Below are 21038 nucleotides of genomic sequence, written 5' to 3' on the forward strand. Positions count from 1 at the left end.
ATTATATTTTGTATGTAAGAGTGACATGAGTTTTGGGGGGCCAGAGGCAGAATGATGGAGTTTGGAGGTGTTGTCCCCACCAAAACTCATGTGGAAATTTGATACCCAATGTGGCAGTGTTGGAAACTGATTAAGTCATGGGGGTGGATCCCTCATGAATGGATTGGTGCTCTCCCTAGGTGGGGGGAGAAATAAGTGAGTTCTTTGTTAGTTCCCGCAAGAGCTGGTGTTTAAAAAGACCCTGGCACCTCTCTCTCTCTCTCTCTCTCTCTCTCTCTCTTGCTTCCTCTCACCACGTGATCTGCTTGTACCCGCTGGCTGCCTGCCACTTTCCGCCATGAGTAGAAGCAGCCTGAGGCCAGTGCCAGATGCAGCTGTCCCGGAATTGTAAGCCAAATAAACCTCTGTTCTTTATTACCCAGTCAGATATTTCTGTTATAGCAACACAAAATGGACTAATGCAACAGGCTAAGCAATATGTTTAAGCCAGAGCTCGCCACATAAGTTGTAATATGATGTAGCATATGTATTTGCATCTCTGTAGGAGTTGTCTCACATCTGCTGTAGATTTTCAGGAACTTCATTGCCAAGTGACATTCCATTCACTTAATCCTCTGTTTAGTTTGTATTTTCTGGTTCAAGTGTGTGTGTGTGTGTGTGTGTGTGTGTGTGTGTGTGTGTGTATTTTTTTTTTCCTTATTTCACTACCTTGTCCTTTGCACCCCACTCCCAGTAAACATTCGGTGGCCAATGGCTCTGAATATTTTTGCGTATCCGTGATTAATCCAATACGGATTGGAGTAACTTCTCAAAATATCTAAGATTTACAGTCTGTAAACCGATGATTTATTAACTCTTTTTACAACTTTTCATATTGAAGAACGTATGGCAGGAAATGGAAGCTTTTGATGAAGCCAATAAAAATTCATGTCAATTTTTCTAACTTTCATACCTAATTAACTGGGAGATGACAAAGGAGTGCCTTACGTCTTAATTTACCCTCCATATCCCCGCCCCCGACATCATGGGGGAGGAGCGTTCCTACTGGGCACCAGCGGTTCACCCCGGGGTTGGGAGAGGAACTGTGCGATCATAGAGCGGGCGGAATGCCGGGCTAGAAGGGACCGGAAGTTGTTTCTCCGCCCCCAGTCCAGGGGCTGGATCGGGTCTCGGCGGGCTCGGTTTGGTTCACGACGCTGTTTGGCCCTTTCGTCTGGGAGTGGATTCTTCTCGGCATTGGGTTCACTCCAGTACCGGCGTTTGGGAAGCTGAGTGAATTCGTCGGTCTCCTAATAACGAGAGACAGGGCAGCGGCTGGAGAGAGCAGCGGCGCCGTCGAGTCGCTCAGGCGCAAGCCGCAACCCTCCCGCCCCAGCTCCCCCAAACGGGGGCCGAAACCCGGAGCTTGGAAGAATAAGCAGGAAATGGCGGACGAGGCGTTGTTTTTGCTTCTCCATAACGAGATAGTGTCTGGAGTGTACAAGTCCGCGGAGCAGGGGGAGGTGGTGAGTGCAGCCACACGTCCTTCAGGTCCTTTTGCGGTGACACCCCTAGTTTCCCTTCAGTTCTTTCTTTTTACCCCTGTCCCATCGCCACCCGATCACTCCCGAGGTGTAGGCAAACTAGTCCACCTCCAGGTATCCTAAACTCTAGAACCTGTCGGCTGTCTCCTTTGATATTTCATCTTTCATCCTTTTCTTTTTCATATCTTTTACTATTTGATTTTTTTTTTGTCCCCATACTTTTGTCCCGCAGGCCACAAATGTTCTTACTCTTAGTATTGTCCCTACTATCATTTACTGCACTCCTACTTAATTTTACTGTCACTGCCAGTACTTCTGAGCCGTCCACCGGACAGACCTGTCCCGCCTGAGAATCCTGTTCCTCTTTCCCCATCCCTAACTCTCAGTACTACTCCACACAACGCGAAGCCTAATAAGGTTTGAGGTAGAAGCAAAGAAGTTTGCAGACGTTACGATAATTAGGAAACACAATTTAAATTCATCAATTCAGAAGATACTTATTTAGTACCCATTATGTCAGAGCTAGTTCTAGGTGCTGGGGATGAAGTAGTGAGTGAAACAATGGCCCCATCCTCGTGAAGCTTACATCTAATATGTGGGAGTCTTCATTCACTCCGTGATTCTTTCTGAAGACATTTATTAAGCATATATTGTGGGCCCAGCACTGTGCGAGAAATAAATAAGCTAAAACTCCTGCCTCACAGTCTTTGGGGAATAGTGATTTAATGAATAACTAATTAAATATTGGGTGGTAAATAGGTATAGAATCACAGAGTTGTAACGGATTTTAGAAATGAGATATTCGAGGGCCGGCCTGTGGCTCACTTGGGAGAGTGTGATGCTGATAACACCAAGGCCGCGGGTTCGGATCCCGTATAGGGATGGCCGGTTGGCTCACTGGCTGAGCGTGGTGCTGACAACACCAAGTCAAGGGTTAAGATCCCCTTACCGGTCATCTTTAAAAAAAAAAAAAAAAAAGAAGAAAGGAAGAAATGAGATATTCCAAAGTCATACTCAAGTCAAGAGCCCTTTCTGTAATGCTGTTGATAAAGAGGGGTGGTGGAGGGTGGGGGTAGGAAAAGCATCCTAGGCAGAGGTGAAGTCATAGAGGTATGAAAGAGTGGTATTAAACGTGCTTAATTTCAATGTGACTGGATTGAATAGGTGGAGAGTGAGAATTGAGAGCGGAAATTAGAGCCTTGTGTGATTAAAGAATTTGGACCTTCTCAGTGGAGAATTTTTAAAAAGGGCAATGATGTTGCATTTTAGAAAGATAATCCAGTGTTTGGGCTAGAGAGGGAAGATCTTTGTAATAAGAAGATCCATTATAGCTGAAGTCATGGCAGGAGATGATGAAGATCCGAACTAAGACAGGGGTAGTGAGAGCAGGAGAGAACAGCTTTGAGAGGTAGGAGGTAGAATATATAGGACTTGGATACGTATGGGAGTGGGAGTTGAAAATTATCCCCAGGCTTTTAGCTTGAGCAGCTGGGTTGGATGGTGGTGGTGTTAATCAGGAAAGGGAATAAAGAAGAGCCACCTTTCCAGTGTGTGTTTGTGGAAGAGGAGGAGGAAAAAAACAGATAAGTAGGTGAAGATCATGAATTATCTTGAGGCATGTTGAATTTTTGAGGTACCTCTAGGACATTAATCAAAGGTGCTGCTAGTTTGTGAAGTAGAAGAATAGCCATAATACATTTGGGGATATCATTAGGAATACACATCAGAAGAATATTGGAAATGAAGCAAATTCTATTCTTATTCAGACCCATCTATAACAGAGACTTTTTCCAAGTTACAGACTTTTGGCTCTACCATCATCAACGTTTGCTGTTTGTGCCAAGCTAGTCTTGCCTTTCCCCTGAAGAACAATTAACAACACATTCCTTTTACTGTTTGATCTTTAAATCCACGCCTGCCTCTCCTGTGTGCGTTCAGTTCTCTTCACTCTCCTCTCCCTACTTTCCCTCTTCTAACTCTTGCCCAGGGAACATCAGCATCATGTTTTTTTTTTTGTTTTTTTTTTTTAAACCCTCTCTTTTTCCCCAATGGGTTAACCCAAGAGTAAAATGAACAGAACTGTTCTAGTCATGACTGATAATTTTAAGAGCTGTGCTACTCATAAGAGAAAGGAAATCCATAAGTTTTGAATCATTTAAGCTAAAAGTAACTTGTTTTTCCTATTGCAGTATGGTAATGGTGGGGATAAAAATTGAAAGTACTTATGAGCAAAAATGATTTAAAAAAACAGTTATGAGGGCTGGCTGGTTAGCTCAGTTGTTTAGGGCACAGTGTTATAACTCCAAAGTTTGGATCCCTGTACCAGCCAGCCACCACAAAAAACAAACAACAGTTATGTGACAGTCTTGATAATTAGAATCCATGTTGGAATCAGGGTACAGGAGTATGAGGGTTCATTGTATGAGTTTCCCTACTTGAGAGTGCTCGCATTTTTTTTTTTTTTTAAAGATGATCGGTAAGGGGATCTTAACCCTTGACCTGGTGTTGTCAGTACCATGCTCACCCAGTGAGCTAACTGGCCATCCCTATGTGGGATCCAAACCTGTGGCCTTGGTGTTATCAGCACCACACTCTCAGGAGTGAGCCACGGGCCAGCCCCGTGCTCGCATTTTTTTATAATAAAAAATGTGAGAGAAAGATAAAAAATCCTGTCATCTAGAAATGGTTTTTATATATCATTTCAGACGTAAACAACATGGTTTTTATATATCATTTCAGACGTAAACAACATGGTTTTTATATAAACTTTTATAACCATTTCTGGATAATGGGTTATGTGTCTTTGTTTTACATTTTTTATTATGAAAAAGATTTTAAGTGAAATAAAGTTTGATAAACTTTCAGGAAAGTGAAATAAACTTTCATAAGTTTTGAAGTGAAATAAAAGAGCCAGTGATCTCACCCTGCAGTGATTTTTCAAACTATGCTTGAAATGGAATTAAATCTCTAAACATTGATAGGTATTTCCCAGTTTGTGGAGATTGGATTTTTTAAAAAGTTAATGGATTAAATATTCTCAAGTTTAATTTTTCTTAAAAATTAGTGAGCACTCACAGATGCCAAAGTGAATGAACAAGTAGCAAACTCAGAAGGTATTTTGTATGGCTTAATTCAAAAGCTCATGTGATCATAGGGTTTGAGAGTGTCAACTTATAAGAGTATTTCCTGCTAATAAATATGTTTCTGGGTGATTGTACAAAGAGCAGATTGTTCCACAAAGCATTTTATGACTTATAGGTACTCATTCCACCTGAACATGTTTGAGAACAAGTGTGGAGAATAACAGAAAACCCAAAGGTTGTAATAAGTATAAGAACAGATGTATGTACAGAGTTTTATGACAGCATAAGGCCTACAGTGTCAGGCAGGGCTTCTGGGAGGATGTGATACTTGAGCTGAATTTAAAGGATGTGCAATCTAGGGAATAGCATGTGACAGAAGAGAACGTGACACTCTGGAGTTGAAGAAATTTCAGAGTGGTAGAATGAAAGGATGTTTGTGGATATGTGGCTGTTAATGAATCTGGTTAACTAGACAGGAGTCATTTAAAGAAAGGCACATAATGCTATGCTAACGAGTTTGGACTTTATTTTGAAGAAAGGGGAGGGCACTGAAAAATCCAGTAGAGAAATACCATGATTTGCTTTTTTAGAAAGTCTACTACCAAAAATATAGGAAATGACTAAAAGCAGGAGAAAACTAGAGACAGGACCATTTGGAAGGCTGTAACTAAAAACCAGGAGGGAAATGATAAGGCCTAACTTAAGCAGTAAGATGCAGAGAGAAGATAGATTTAGAAAAGTATGTGAAAGATAGGCTCAACAGGACTGTAGTGTGAGGAGGGGTTGAGAGCAAAGAGTTAAAGAGAATGGAAGTTTTCTGGTGGGGGTTAACTAGGTGAATGTGGTACCATTAATGAAGTTAGGGAATTTTAGAGGCAGAGCAGGCTGAGGACATTAAGATAATGAATATCATTTTGGATATGCCTAGTCTGAGGGTCCTGAAGGATCCTTCTATAGCTATGTTTAATAAAGTCTTTACTAGAAATACACATTTAATAATTATAACACCATAAGTGTAATACATGGTTCTGTAGAAGAAAGTTCGGCAAATAACAAGACCTGTGGTTCACTTCTTAGTGGGAGACAAACAGGCTTTGGAATATGCAAAAATATCTGCCTTCTTGGAGCTGTATTCTAACAGAGGGTGGGGATAATGGGACATGGACAATACAAAATAATAAAATACGTAGTATGTTAAATGATGAAAGAAGTTCTATGGAGACAAATTAAGCAGGGAAGTGGAATAGAGCATCAGAATCAGTTTTAGAAGCCTTGTTAAAACACAGATTACTGGCCCGACACCCAGAGTTCCTGATTCAGTGAGTTGTGAGTGGTACTAGAGAATCTTCATTTTTAGCAAGTTCCTATATGATGCTGATATTGCTGGTCTGGGGCACACTTTGAGAATCACTAGGATATAGAGTTGCTGAAGGGAGGTGATGTTGCAGTTTTTAAAAAGATTGTTAAAATGGGCCTCATTGAGATGGTGACATGAGAGCAAAGATTTGAAGGAAGTGGGGGAATTGGTTGTGTGAATATCTGAAGGAAGAGCTGCCAGCGCATGTTAAGGGACAGCAGTGAGACCGGTGCAGCTGGAGCAGAGTGAGTATAAAGAAGAGTAGAAGGGTGAGGCCACAGAGGTATAGGATCTGAATTGTTTAGGGCTCTGTAGGTCATCCATAGGACCTGGAAAATGTTCAGCTTATATGGTGGTGTTTAAAGCCATAAATAGTGGATGAAATCATTAGAATAAGAGCAGAGCAATTGCATGATTCCAGGCGTAGGATGGTTATCAACTAAGAAACACTGAGGGAAGCCTGGATGACTCTAAGAGACATTTTCTTTCTTTTTTTTTTTTTTAAAGATGACCGGTAAGGGGATCTCAACCCTTGGCTTGGTGATATTAACACCACGCTCAGCCAGTGAGCAAACCGGCCATCTCTATATAGGATCCGAACCCGTGGCCTTGGTGTTATCAGCACCGCACTCTACCGAGTGAGCCACAGGCCGGCCCGTAAGAGACATTTTGAAGCAAGGAACAATAGAACTTAATGACAGCATGTGAAAGGAATGACTGACAGAAGAAAATCAAATATGAGACCAGGTTTTATAACCTAGGACGGAAGAGGAATGGTTGAAAATGGGATTTAAAAAAAAAAAAAGGGAGAAGGGAGTAATTAGGAACAGGCTTGGCATTTCTGAAAAGTAATTAAGCAACAAACTTCTTGTTTATCTTATAGTCTTATGAAAATGGTTAGTACTAAGAAAATTCAAGGATGTCTTATAATCCACTTTTTCTTAAAATGTTCCAGTGAAAAAAGTATAAATGTTTACATTAATATTTTTAGCCAATATTTTAAAACAATTTTTGAATACAAACATCCTGGCATTTTAAAAGCATTCAAAACTATTATTTTTTAAAATAGGAAAATGGACGATGTATTACTAAGCTGGAAAACATGGGGTTTCGAGTGGGACAAGGATTGATAGAAAGGTGAGCAGTATGGATTTGAAAATTTTCTTCCAGGTAGGTTACGAACAATCATGATCCATTTCAAAAAATTGCATAAAACTTGAGACATTTTAAATTTAATTCCTGAATTTTAATTCTCCTCTTTTCTTTCATTTACAGATTAAAATTTATTTTTAGATCCAGTGCTTTTTTAACTCAGTTACTCAAATTTGCTATATCATTAGACTAATTTTAGGCTCTATAGTTATATAACAGAATGTGAATCCATTGGGATAGGATCTACTTTGCTTGGTGCTTGTCACTTTATGACTGTCAATAAATGTTCAGTGCTGTTCTGGCTTTTAGAAATGAGTTAATAATTTGCCCCTCTTGCTTTCTTTGGAGGAAAAATACTGTATTACTTTTAATTGATCTTTTTAGGTTTACAAAAGATACGGCAAGGTTCAAGGATGAATTAGATATCATGAAGTTCATTTGTAAAGATTTTTGGACTACAGTATTCAAGAAACAAATAGACAATCTAAGGACAAATCATCAGGTATTTAGATAAATTAAGGCCTATATTTTTAAGTTCTTTAACTAGTGATTTACTAATTATTTAAAACTTAAAATGATTTCTGGTCAACATTGGAATGTTTCCCTTATGTTATTAGTAAGTCATTAGTTTTTTCTCTGGGTAAAGTGAATAAAAGGGGACAGTTAGCAGTAATGATAGCTATTCCTTTCCCCCAATTATATAAGGTATGTTAAATTTTAATAATTTGCAAATGTCAGAATGATAAAGGTTTTAGTAGTATTACTTAGTGGTGATAATATGCAGAAACACAAATATATCACATTTATGTCTTTAGAGTAATTTCTAAGGTCTAATTTATAGAGCATATTTAACTCTTAAAAAACTCTTGCATTGTTTATTATTGCTATCATATTTTCTATTCTTAAAATATGTTATTACTACAAAATTAGTAGGTTGCATAGAAAGCTATGCATTAAAATAGATTGACTGTAAACCTCAAGGACATACTTAAAGTGGATTTGGCATTTTGATTCAGTAAAAAATTAATGTTCTCTAGTACTACCAGTAGATTTCAGTTGTTAATGTAGCGGTACTTGAGATGCTAATAGAAAGAAGTGACTTTGATTATTGACTTTCTAAACATAATTTAATGATATATAACAGCTAATTTCACATGGACATGTATTAATGATTTCTTTGCACTAGACTATGAGTTCTTTAAGTATAGGGACTATGTCTTGCGCACCTTTGTACCTTCAGTTTATAAAACATTAAGTTAATATGAGTATTAGGAAGTGCTGAACTCACAAGTCTTCAGCTTGAAAATTGCAACACTTTAATTTAAAGAAAATTTGACCAATGGAAAAGAGAATTTTAATAACTTTTAAAAACTCTTAAATTGTTTTGTAGGGATGAAATAATTTTTAAGGACTGTGGAATACATTAACTTGGGATATTTTTCTGTTTTTGGAACACAGGGCATCTACGTACTTCAGGACAACAAATTTCGTTTGCTTACTCAGATGTCTGCGGGAAAACAGTATTTAGAACATGCATCTAAGGTATTTAATGGAATAGAAGATTGGGGTTTTCTACTCAGAGTGGAACTATAGGGAAAAGTCCAATGCCAATCATAACAGACTCTTGAACTAAAAATAGATTTTAAAGTTCTTTTTTGTTTAAACAGTTTTCTGTGAGATAGGAGACATATGTTCATCATGTTACAATAACCTATACTGAACTATAGCTAAATAGGCTTACGGTGACCAGTTAAAGAAACATTACAACTAAATGCCAATGAAATGTAGATTTATGGTAGATTCTTGAATATTGCAGATACGTTAGTAAAGTTATTCAGACTTATAAAACTGACATTAACTATGCAAAGTTATTCACCTCAGAGTTTCTATTTATGATCTCCCTTAGTAGGTTAAAAATATTTTTAAAAATATAATTAACATTTGTTCCTAAGACTACATGTTTTGTGTTAAGTTTATCTGTGTTTTTGGGTTTTGCATAGTTTTTGTTTTTTAATTTCACACAGGAATAAATGAATAAATAGATGTATTAAAGAAAGCTTGACAAGTGTTAATGTAAGAGTTTCTTTGAATTGATTAAAATATCTGGGCAAATATAAGCTTCTATTTATCTGTAAAAGTTTGTCCATACCTAAATTATCTAGCCAAAAAGGAGCACAGGTATAATGGAAAGATCATGGACTTGGGACCAAATAAATTTACGTTTTAAGCTAAGCTCTACAACTTATAGATTTGTGACTTTAAGTAAGTTACATAACCCCTTTGGACCTTGGTTTCTTCATTAATAAAATGAGTATAATCAAACCTATATTATAAGATTGTCTTGAGATTTAAATGTAAATAAAGTATTTAACGTGGTGCTTTGCACATGGGAAATACTAATGATTACTATTACAGCTGTGATATGTCAATAAAATGAGCCTAGAAATGGACATGATACTTTCTTCTCATAACTTAATTTCACTGATCCAAGATTGCTTATTTTCTGTATTTTGGGGGATGTCCAGGCTCTAATTACATTTTTATGGTTAATATGTATATATATTTTTCTACTAACATGTCATTTTAACATTTCTGGTTCTCATTTAACTCTTTGGGATCTTAATTTATTCAGCTGTGAAAAGAGTAATTTATTCTAGTACAGTGATTTTTAACTATTTTGATGTCTTTGAGAATCAGAGCACCCTTTTTCATAAATATGAGTATGCACATACTTGTATACATCATTTTTATTTTCATAGGGTTCACAGATTCCCAGGTTAAGCCCTCTTAGGATAAACAGCCTGTAAGTTCTCTTCTAGCTCAAAATTTCATGACTCAGATCTTATTACTTATCAGCAGCCATTTATGTGTATTAATTATAAAATATTCTATTATTCATATATAGTGTTAATAAACATCATGCAATACAAAAATGTAGACAATAATAAGTTCCTTGGATTATTAGTTTTTGAATCCCCATTCTTGTCATGACTTTCCCTGCTGTAGCTCAGTCCCATTCCCTTTCTTTGTTTCTATAGGAGAGGGTTTCTCAACATCCACAGTAATATTTTGAAATGGATAATTCTTTTTTGTGTAATTTAAACCAGTAAGTCTTGAAAAAGTCAAGATTCTTGGTTGTAGATAGTAGAAACCAAATCTGTCTGAATAGAATATTGTTAGGCAGCTTACAAAAATGACAGGAAGGCTCAGAAAACAGGCAAGAACCACAGGAGTTTAAAGCAGACACAAAGAACCAAAATCATTCCACAGAAAGTGTGTAGTTAGAAACCTGCAGGCAGCACAGACAGTAGACACAAGCCACCTTTGCTGCCTCTAGAACTAATTCTAACCTATTTCTGACTTATTTTTGTCACTCATTCTAGATTCAGAGTCCTGGACTGAAGCACCTGATTGGCTGACCTTAAGTCATGTGTCCATAGAGCTTTAGTTGCCAAGGAGCTGGGAAATCTTCTAACAATCATATTTTTCAGTAATTTGAACAGTTCTTCCACAACACTTTTTTAAACATCAATGACTTATTGATAGCATGGCTTAACTAAATGTCATATTTATTAATAGCTTTACTATTTTAGTAAATCTGTACTATTTTTTATAATTTTTTTCCTTTTAGTATTTAGCATTTACATGTGGCTTAATCAGAGGTGGCTTATCAAATTTGGGGATAAAAAGTATTGTAACAGCTGAAGTGTCTTCAATGCCTGCATGTAAGTTGCATTCACTTTTTTTTTTTACAATTGTTAGTGGTTTTTTTTTAATTTAGAGGAAATTAAAAATGCTGAAACTACTTCATTTTAGTTTTATCAATTTAACATTTGGTGTAGTAATATGTAGCCTACTATATTCATATTCAATGATTTTGAATTCATAATGGATAGTGATTTAGAAAAATTTGGTAAAGAAATCTAAATTTATTATAGGACAATTTAAGGGATGATTCTTAACTTTGAAAGGGAAATTTTCTGCAGCCTTCTTTTAAGATAACAAATTTCCCTATAGCATTGAAAATACTTTTATTTTTTAACATAAACATTTTAAAAACATTTTAGAATATTATATAAACCTAAATAAAACCAACCAATCTTTTATAACTAAACTCCTTCCTAAAAAATCTTTTCACCAGAGCTACCAACCAAAAATAAAATTGACTTGAGCTTCACTGTTATTTCCTTTCTATTCACAGTTATAACTAGCAATGAAATACTTGAAAGGTAGGAATCACAAAGAAAAACAGAGGCATCTGCTCAACAAATCATATAATCATCCCATAAAAATGGAATTTATTGAATATTGTGAAGCGTATGAAAAGCTGACATAGCAAATTTCTTGATTAAAACAACTTCCTAAGTAGAACAGAAAATTGATGTTTAGGCTTGTTTTCCTTGTACCTAAAATCAAAGAATGATTTTTATGTTTTCTTTTTTAGGCAAATTTCAGGTGATGATACAGAAGCTGTAGAACGTACTGAAATGCAAGGCTTCAACAGTTTAAAGAGATAAATTATTCATGTATAAAGTATTTCAAGTGGCAGTGATTTAATTACATTGTACAGGAGTAAGGGTATATTTCATCAGTTTAACACAGACCAACTTAAAGCAGATAAAGGGACATTCTACCATGACATACACTTTACTGAAACTATTCAAAATGTGAACCTGATTTCAAATAACTAGACACCAAGATGTATGACCCTTATTTTAAACATTTTTATTTGCCTAGAGTGATTTAACCATAAATGGAGAAGCAAAACTCAGGGTTTGTTGAATTAGCATAAAGAAAAGCTTGCATCAATCAGAATCATTTGTGTAAGAATGAACAAATTTTGATAAAGTACGAATTTGTTTTATTTATAAAAGCAAACTACATTAAATTAAATTAAGCTTAATGTTTATTTTATTTCTTATAATTTATTTTAGAGAATTTTTATGCCTATATCAGGATTTCATATATACATTGTATATGTGTGTGTGTGTATATACAAATACATATATGACTGCCTAAATTGCTTAAAAACTTAATTTCACTTTAGTAGATTTCATTCTTTGAGAACTCTATTAATATAATCAAAGTGAAATACAGATTTGTTTAAATGTGGATTCAGTGACTCCAGGGCCAAAGAATATTAGGTATATTAGGAAGGAATTTTTTATGCATTTTCCTGTTACAGTCTTGACTTTCAACTTCTGTCCCCATGCATGAAGTCCTGGTAAATGTTTTAACATCTTTGTCTTTATTCCTTTATTTACTCTTTCATAAAGGGCAGAGATGTGGTTGATTAGATCAGTCACATTGACATTCATTGGACTATATCTTCTCAGTGGGTTGGAGTCTGTGCTTATCTAGTATATTTCTTACCACTTCTACTTACTTTATCTTAAATTTATCTGGCATAAGCAGATATCTTCAGTCCAGCTTTTGTTAGAACTCTGCATATTAAGGTGTCTGCACTTTATTACAACTGTACTTTTTTCCCCAGTTACCCTTGTGCATATATTTGTTTGACAGGGAACTGTGCAGAAAAGGTTGATAACTCTGTAGAAGGAGTTGATTGACATGCCAAACAAGATGTTTCACTGGGTTCTCTGCCTTAAAAATGGCTGATTAAGGGCCGGCCCGTGGCTCACTCGGCAGAGTATGGTGCTGATAACACCAAGGCCATGGGTTCAGATCCCATATAGGGATGGCCGGTTAGCTCACTGGGTGAGCGTGGTGCTGACAACACCAAGTTAAGGGTTAAGATCCCCTTACCGTTCATCTTTAAAAAAAAAAAAAAAAAAAACTATGAAGTAAATTTAATAGCTTACAATAAGTATTTTGAAGAAACAGACTAGAAACTACCAGAGAATCATCACAAGCACTAACAGTGTCATTACATGAGATGCCTTCTAAGGTGATACATATAAATCTACACACATAACCAAAATATTATATTAAAAACATGAAATAAAAAGTGTAAAAATTTACTTTAGGACATAAGGGAAAACTCAAGTTGTACCATTTTCCTTTCATAGAAAGGTGCAGTATCAAAGATGTCAGTTTAACTCATGTTGATTTATTAAATTGGAACAATCCTAATTCTCTAATGATTTGGGGGAAAAAATTTTTTTTTCAGATTTTGAAAAAATAAATTTGGGAAAGATCCTACCAAATATAAAAATATAATGTAAAGCTTAGTGATTAAAAGGGTCATAATGATCCAGGAATAGCTAATAACACAGAAATGGACCAGAATGGAACAAAATAGAGAGCTTTAAAACAGGTGTAGCATATAGGAATTGTATGTATGAGAAAGGTGTTATCTTACATCAACGGGTTTGTTAGAGACTCTTGTTTTCCTACCCATCAGCCATTTCCTCCTTCCTCTCTTGCTGACAATGCCCCATTTTTATTTTGGTTGTTAACTCTGACTGTCTTGTACTGTAGAATAGTGTGCTTTCCTAGTCCCAGAGAGGGTGAGTTTTGATTAGATGCTAAACCAATCATTTTAATTGACTTTTTTTTTTTTTTTTTTTTTTTTTTTTTTTTTTTTTTTTGTGGCTGGCTGGTGCGGGTATCTGAACCCCATTACCTTGGGATTATAAGGCTGCACTCTAGCCATCTGAGCTAACTGGCCAGCCTCAATTGACTTATCTTGATCATTTGATGAAATCCTGGCTGAGACAAAATGGGGTAAGTCCGAAGGATTTTTAGGACATTTTCCTTGCTCTTAAAAATGGATACAAGATAAGGATTTGCCCCCTTCCCTTATTTGCTTCTCAGTGAAGATATGTGATAATGGATGTTTGGAACTAATCTCCAACAGCCTTTGAATGACCATGAAAGGGCAAACATGAAGATGAAAGCCATCACACTGAGGGTAGCAGGATGCAGATAGAAAGCACCTGAATTATGCTTCTGTAACCAATCCTGGAACTGCTTTACCTTTGAGCTTTTTGTTATGTGAAATATTAAATTACTTATATTATTCAATCTCCTTTTGGTTGTGTATTTTGTTACTTGTAGCCAAAAAGAAACCTCTCAGTAGAAACAAAGGGAGAGTTTGGTTATTCAAGAAAAAGTATCAGATAATTGAATATTCTTTTTTATGGGGGGTTTGGGGGGATGCAGACTTAAAAGTTTACATGTAAAACAATAAAACCATAAAGTACTAAAGAAAACATGGACTACTTTTATAATCTTGTGGAGAAGACCTTCCCAAAACACAACATAGAGAATCATAAAGGAAAACAGTAAAAAAAAAAAACTAACAACATCTCTTCAACTAATGGTGTGGGGAAAACTGGATATCCACATGCAAAATAATGAAATTGGATCACTATATATATAGAAAACAACATTATATATAAACAGTCAATTTAAAATGGGCTGAAGATTTAAATGTGAAATTTGCAACTGTGAAAGTCCTAAAAATGGGGAAAGCTTCATAACATTGGTCTTGGCAATGATATCTTGGATACCATACCTAAAGCACAGGCAGCAAAAACAGAAATAGACAAAGTGGGACTACAAACAAAAGCTGTGCAGCAAAGGAGACAGCAGAGTGAAAAGGCAACTTATGGGAAAGAAAGGCCATAATAAAATGAACTTTGAGCAGGAGAGGACAGATGGTGGAGTTTGGATGTGTTGTCCCCTCCAAAACTGGTGGAAATTTGGTCCCCAATGTGGCAGTGTTGGAGAGTCATGGGGGTGGATCCCCCATAAATGGATTAATGCTCTCCCTGGGGGAGGAGGGGTAGTGAGAATTCTCGCCCACTTAGTTCCCGTGGAGAGCTGATTGTTTAAAGGATCCTGGCACCTCTTCTCTCTTGCTTCCTGTCGCCATGTGATCTACTTGTACCCGCCAGCTGCCTGCTACTTTCCACCATGAGTAGAAGCAGCCTGAGGCCCGTGCCAGATGCAGCTGTCCCAGAATCGTAAGCCAAATAAACGTCTGTTCTTTATTACCCAGTCTCAGGTATTTCTGTTATAGCAATACAAAACGGACTAATACAACAGACCTATAGTTTATCAGAGGTGGGAAAGGGGGAGTGGGAGGGAGATTGAGAGTAATTGGGTAAGTGATACAAAAAGTAGTTATGACTTGTAATGATAAACATGCTAATAACATTCAGTCATCACATACTGTATACAGTCAACTCTGTACCCCATAAATATGTATAAATAAAAAGGCAACTTATGGAACAAAATATTTGCAAGCCATATATTCAGTAAGGGTTGGTTAATATCCAAAATACACAAGGAACTCCTACAACTCGGTAGCAAAAAGCAATCTGATTAAAAAATAGGCAAAGGAGTTGAGTAGATGTTTCTCCAGAGAAGATACACAAATGTCCAGTAGGTATGTGAAAGGATGCTCAACTTCACTAATCACCAGAAAAATGCAAATCAAAACCATAATAACAACACCTGTTTTTAGAATGGCCATTACCAAAAAAAAAAAAGTTGGTGAGGATGTGGAGGAATTGGATTACCTTGCACACTGTTAGTGGAAATGTAAAATGCTACAGCTGCTATGGAAAACAGTATGGAGGTTATTAAAGAAAAAAAAAACTACCATATGATCCAGCAGTCCCACTTGTGGGTGTGTAGGATCCTCCAGTTTCCCCCTTTTTTCTGTCCTGACCAAGAAACACAAGGTGCCTTGACCGCTTTGTGATCTGGCCAGCTGTATGTTTTTCCCTTGCAGGCTTGAACCCAAGCCAGGGTCTTGAACATTCTCAGGTAATGATAAAGGTGTTTAGTTGTCCAAAAAACTGAAAGAAACTAGCCTAGGCCCTGAGCCAAAGTCCTTAAACTCATATAATCTCCATACCCTGACCTCATTGGAGACATAGCTAGACAGAACATCCCTTGTCTCCCCACCATGTGGATACGCTGTGGTCTCCTCTGTATTTAAGTTCCCCTAATAAAATGCTTTAGACCGATCACCCTCCTGTTTAGTGTTTTTCTTTTGAATCCCAACCAGCCCCATCTCCAGATGATAAGGGGTAATCCTGTGTGGTAACTCTCCTGCCATCTCTTCTGCGGCCACCACAGCCAGGATGAAACAGTATGTATCCCAAAGAATTGAAATCAGGATCTTCAAGAAAATCTCTTCACTCCCATGTTCATAACAACATTATTCACAATAGCACAGAGGAGGAAACAACCTAAATATCTACAGACAAATGGATTAAAATTATTTGGCCTTAGAAAAGAATAACTTCATTTCCCCACCTTTGTGGGAGTTAGGTGTGATCACGAGTTACACACTGTGGCCAACAAATAACACAAGCTGGATGTGGATTTCTAGGGAAGGTTTTGCTTTTATGAGAAAAGAATCAGATGTGGAAGGCTCTGCCTCCTTCCTTTTTCCTGTCTTTAAAACAGATAACATTGCGCCTTGAACTGCAGTGGCCTATTGTCACCATGAGGGAAGAGCTAAAGGAGTATCACTGACATTGATACTGAGTCACTGAACCAATGCCAGTGGCCAGCTCTAGACTTCTTGTTATATGAGAAAAATAAACCCCTATTTAAATAACCATCACTTGCTACTTGGATCTTGTTACTTAAAATAGAAAGTATTCCTACTAGATATAGAAATAGATAAATTATGTGATAGTAAAGGATTTGAGAGAAAAATTAAAAGTTGACCTATTAGTATTATGAAAAACTATTTGTTATAAAAAGTTCTATGTAATAAAGCATTTGAAAATAAAAGTACTAAGCTTATTATTTCTGCATTTGAAGAAAAAAAGTGTTGAGCCTAAAGGGAAAACCCGATTAATTTTATTGTTGACTATAACACATTTGCCATTTAATCTAGATTATTTTTATTCTAATAATAAGGACATCTATTGTCTTTTGCTCAAGAGCCAAACAAAATTTTAGTAACCAAAACACATATTTAATAAAAATTTTCTATGTATATAGGTAAATAAACAAACAGCACCAAGGACCTCCATAAAATTTCGTCATTCAGTTTCTATAAATGCTGCTTCTCCACCAAATGGCACCCAATTTGTTTTAAATGCATGTGATTCTAGAAAACTGTTCAAAATTTTCATCAAAAACCAGGTGGGATTTCCCATAGATATTCTAGACATCCAAATCAATACAATCTGTGATCTGAATATCAACTTGAGTTGCACAGGTTAAGATGAGGACCCTTCACATAGTGTTGGAAAATCTGCTGCAGTCTGTATTGAACTGGCATTGTACTTCTTCAGACTTAGGCTGCCTTCATTGGAAATATCTTGTCCTTGAAAGATCAGTTACATCAAGATGGCTCATCAGCTAAATCGCGTTGGTCAAAATACCTAGGAAAAAAAAGAATTTAATGTATGCATAAAGATATTAACTGCACCATTCCTTGTAATAGCAAAAAACCACATATGGCTCAAATGTCCATTAATAAGGGAACTGGTTAAGTAAACTACAGTACATTTATACAATGAAAGACAACGAAGCTATAAAAAAGAATGAGGGAAATATAGTATTTACACTGCTATGTGATTTCCAATATTTAAGTGAAAAAAACAAGATACAAAACAGACTGGTATGCTAGATTCTGTGTTTCCCAGAACAAGTATATTTACACATATTTCCTTATACTTTTAAAAAGAGATAATGCATGGATAAATAAAAAATGATAAAATGATTAACTATAAAAGGGAAAAAAGAGGCTGAGAATAAAGGTAGATGCTAAAATTATCCAAATGTACCTTGAATTATAGTTTTAGCTGTAGACAATGTAAATATTTTCTGTAATTATCAAGATTAAAGTTTACTTTTTTTTTTTTTAAAAGATGACCAGTAAGGGGATCTTAACCCTTGACTTGGTGTTGTCAGCACCACGCTCAGCCAGTGAGCGAACTGGCCATCTGTATATGGGATCCGAACCCGGGGCCTTGGTGTTATCAGCACCGCACTCTCCCGAGTGAGCCACGGGCCGGCCCTAAAGTTTACTTATTTTATCACTATACAATGTAGTTGATTTTTGTATCCCTTTACCAATTCCTCTTTTTTTTCCCTCCCTCTCCCTACTCTCCCCAACATCATATCTGTTCACTTGTCTTAATAAGTTCAAGGAATTGTTGTAATTGTTCTTTCTTCTTACCCCCCTCCCCGTTTGTTTGTATGTTTATTCATTTATTTTTATTAGCTCCCACAAATAAGTGAGAACATGTGGTCTTCCTCTTTCTGTGCCTGGCTTATTTGACTTAATATAATTTTCTCTAAGTCCATCTATGTTGCTGCAAATGGTACTATTTCCTTTTTCTTTTATAGCGCAGTAGTATTCCATTGTGTAGATATACCACAGTTTCCTTATCCACTCATCTCATGATGGGCATTTAGGCTGGTTCCAACTCTTGACTATTGTACATAGAACTGTAGTAAACATGGGAGTACAGGTATCCCTTTGACATGATGATTTCCATTCCTCTGGGTATATACCCAGCAGTGGAATGGCTGGGTCATATGGGACATCTATCTGTAATTGTTTGAGGAACCTCCATACTATTTTGCCTAAAGGCTGCACCATTTTGCAATCCCACCAACAGCATAGGAGGGTTCCTTTTTCTTCACATCCTCACCAGCATTTATCATTCTCAGTCTTTTGCATATTAGCCATACTAACTGGAATGAGATGGTATCTCAAAGTGGTTTTGATTTGCAGTTCCAGAATGTTGAGTGACGTTGAGCACTTTTTCATGTGTCTGTTGGCCATTCATATATCTTCCTTAGAACTGCCTATTTAGATCCTTTGCCCATTTTTAAAATGGGTTATTTGGTTTTTTGCTGCTGTTTGAGTTCATTGTATATTCTGGATATTAATCCTTTGTCAGATGTGTATTTTGCAAATACTTTCTCCCACTCTGTTGGTTGTCTTTTTGCTGTGCAGAAGCTTTTTAGCTTGATATAATCCCAGTTGTTTATTTTTCCTCTGGTTGCCTATGCTTTTTGGGTCATATTCAGAAAGTCTGTGCCCAATCCTACTTCCTGAAGTGTTTCCCTTATGTTTTCTTTAAGGAGTTTTATTGTTTCAGTATGTATATTTAAATCTTTAATCCATTTTGAGTTAATTTTGGTATGTGGCAAGAGGTATGGGTCTAGTTTCATTCTCCTACATATGCATGTCCAATTTTCCCAGCATCATTTACTGAAGAGGCAGTCTCTTCCCAGTGTGTAGACTTGGTACCCATGTTGAAGATCAGATGGCTGTAAGCATGTGGGTTGATTTCTGGGTTCTCTATTCTGTTCCATTGGTCCATGTGGCTGTTTTTATGCCAGTACCATGTTGTTTTGGTTGCTATATCTTTGTAGTATAGTTTAAGTCAGGTAGTGTTATGCCTCTGGATTTATTTATTTTTTCCTCAGGATTGCTCTGGCTATTCATGGCCTTTTGTTATTCCATATGAATGTTAGATTTGTTTTTTCTGGGTCTGAGAAGAATGTCATTGGAATTCTGATGGGGACTGCAATAAATCTGTAGATCATTTTGGGTAGTATGGATGTTTTCACAATGTTAATTCTTCCAATCCAAGAGCATGGGATATCTTTCCATCTTTTTGTGTCCTCTTTAATTTCTCTCAACAGTAGTTTGTACTTTTTGTTGTAGAGATTTTTCACATCCTTGGTTAACTTTATTCGAGGGTATTTCATTTTTGTGGTGACTACTAAAATGGGCTAGCTTTCTTAAATTCTTTTTCTGCTAGTTCATTGTTGGAGTATAGAAATGCTGATTTTTGCATGTTGATTTTGTATCCTGCAACTTTGCTGAAATTGCTTATCAACTCTGCCTTTTTTGTAGAATCTTTAGGCTGTTCTATACATAGGGTTATACCATCTGCAAACAGGGACAATTTGACTTCATCTTTTCCAATCTGGATGCCCTTTATTTCCTTCTCTTCCCTGATTGCTCTGGCTAGTACTTCCAACACTATGTTGAATAGGAGTGGTGAGAGTGGGCATCTTTGTTTTGTTCCTATTCTTATTAGAAAAGCTTTCAACTTTTCCCCATTCAGGATGATATTGGCAGTGGGCTTGTCATATATGGCTTTATGTGTTGAGATACTTTCCTTGTAAACCCAGTTTATAGAGAGTCTTTATCATGAATGAATGAATGTTGAACTTTGTCAAATGCTTTTTCAGCATCTATAGAGATGACCACATGGTTTTTGTCTTTGATTCTGCTGATACGGTGTATGGCATTTATTGATTTGCATATGTTGAACCAAACTTGCATCCCTGGGATGAATCCCACTTGATCACGATGTATAATTTTATGTGTGTTGCTGTATTCTATTAGCTAGTGTTTATTGAGAATCTTTGCATCTATATTCATCAAAGATATTGGTCTGTAGTTATCTTTTTTTCTTGTATCTTTATCTGGTTTTGGTATCAGGGTGATGTTTGCCTCACAGAATGAGTTTGGGAGAATGGCCTCTGTTTCAATTTTTGGAATAGTTTGTAGAGAAGTGGTATTAATTCTTCTTTAAAAGTTTGGTAGAGTTGTTTGAGTTCTTTATATATTCTGGATATTAGTCCTTTGTCAGATGTGTATTTTGCAAATATTTTCTCCCACCCTGTTGGTTGTCTTTTAGCTCTGTTAATTGTTTCTTTTGCTGTGCAGAAGCTTTTTAGTTTGATATAGTCCCATTTGTTTATTTTTCCTTTGGTTGCCCGTGCTTTTGGGGTCATATTCATGAAGTCTGTGCCCAGCCCTATTTGCTGAAGGGTTTCTCCTATATTTTCTTTAATAAGTTTTATTGTTTCAGGGTGTATATTTAAATCCTTGATCCATTTTGAGTTGATTTTAGTACATGGTGAGAGATATGGGTCTAGTTTCAATCTCCTGCAAATGGATAACCAGTTATCCCAGCACCCTTTGCTGAAGAGAGAGTCCCGACCCCAATGAAT

The 21038-nt window shown here is 36.4% G+C and overlaps 2 protein-coding genes across 2 annotated transcripts in view; one reads left to right on the forward strand and one right to left on the reverse strand.

The window, feature by feature from the left end:
• The first annotated feature begins 1168 nt into the window (after positions 1 to 1168).
• On the forward strand, positions 1169 to 11651 carry TRAPPC6B (trafficking protein particle complex 6B). The gene is made up of 6 exons (XM_008591012.1): positions 1169 to 1505; positions 7033 to 7100; positions 7500 to 7617; positions 8574 to 8657; positions 10747 to 10840; positions 11560 to 11651. Exons 1-6 carry the CDS (start codon positions 1425 to 1427, stop codon positions 11589 to 11591), a joined length of 477 nt encoding a protein of 158 aa, XP_008589234.1. The 5' UTR covers positions 1169 to 1424; the 3' UTR covers positions 11592 to 11651.
• Positions 11652 to 16882: 5231 nt separating this feature from the next.
• GEMIN2 (gem (nuclear organelle) associated protein 2) overlaps positions 16883 to 21038 on the reverse strand; it is a 27222-nt gene continuing 23066 nt past the window's right edge. The window contains 1 exon segment of the mRNA XM_008591013.1: positions 16883 to 17434. Coding sequence (XP_008589235.1) covers positions 17395 to 17434 — 40 coding nt within the window. The 3' untranslated portion in view covers positions 16883 to 17394.

This window comes from Galeopterus variegatus, unplaced genomic scaffold (assembly GCF_000696425.1).
Source record: "Galeopterus variegatus unplaced genomic scaffold, G_variegatus-3.0.2 Scaffold6561, whole genome shotgun sequence".
Taxonomy (NCBI): Eukaryota; Metazoa; Chordata; class Mammalia; order Dermoptera; family Cynocephalidae; genus Galeopterus; species Galeopterus variegatus.

What these genes read in the sequence shown, in the direction of transcription:
- TRAPPC6B (XM_008591012.1), top strand. Translation starts at nt 1,425, where the DNA reads ATGGCGGACGAGGCGTTGTTTTTGCTTCTCCATAACGAGATAGTGTCT. An exon ending in ATCTAAGGACAAATCATCAG is followed by an intron (nt 7,618 to 8,573) that starts GTATTTAGATAA and finishes TTTGGAACACAG; the next exon opens with GGCATCTACGTACTTCAGGA. An exon ending in AGTGTCTTCAATGCCTGCAT is followed by an intron (nt 10,841 to 11,559) that starts GTAAGTTGCATT and finishes TTTCTTTTTTAG; the next exon opens with GCAAATTTCAGGTGATGATA.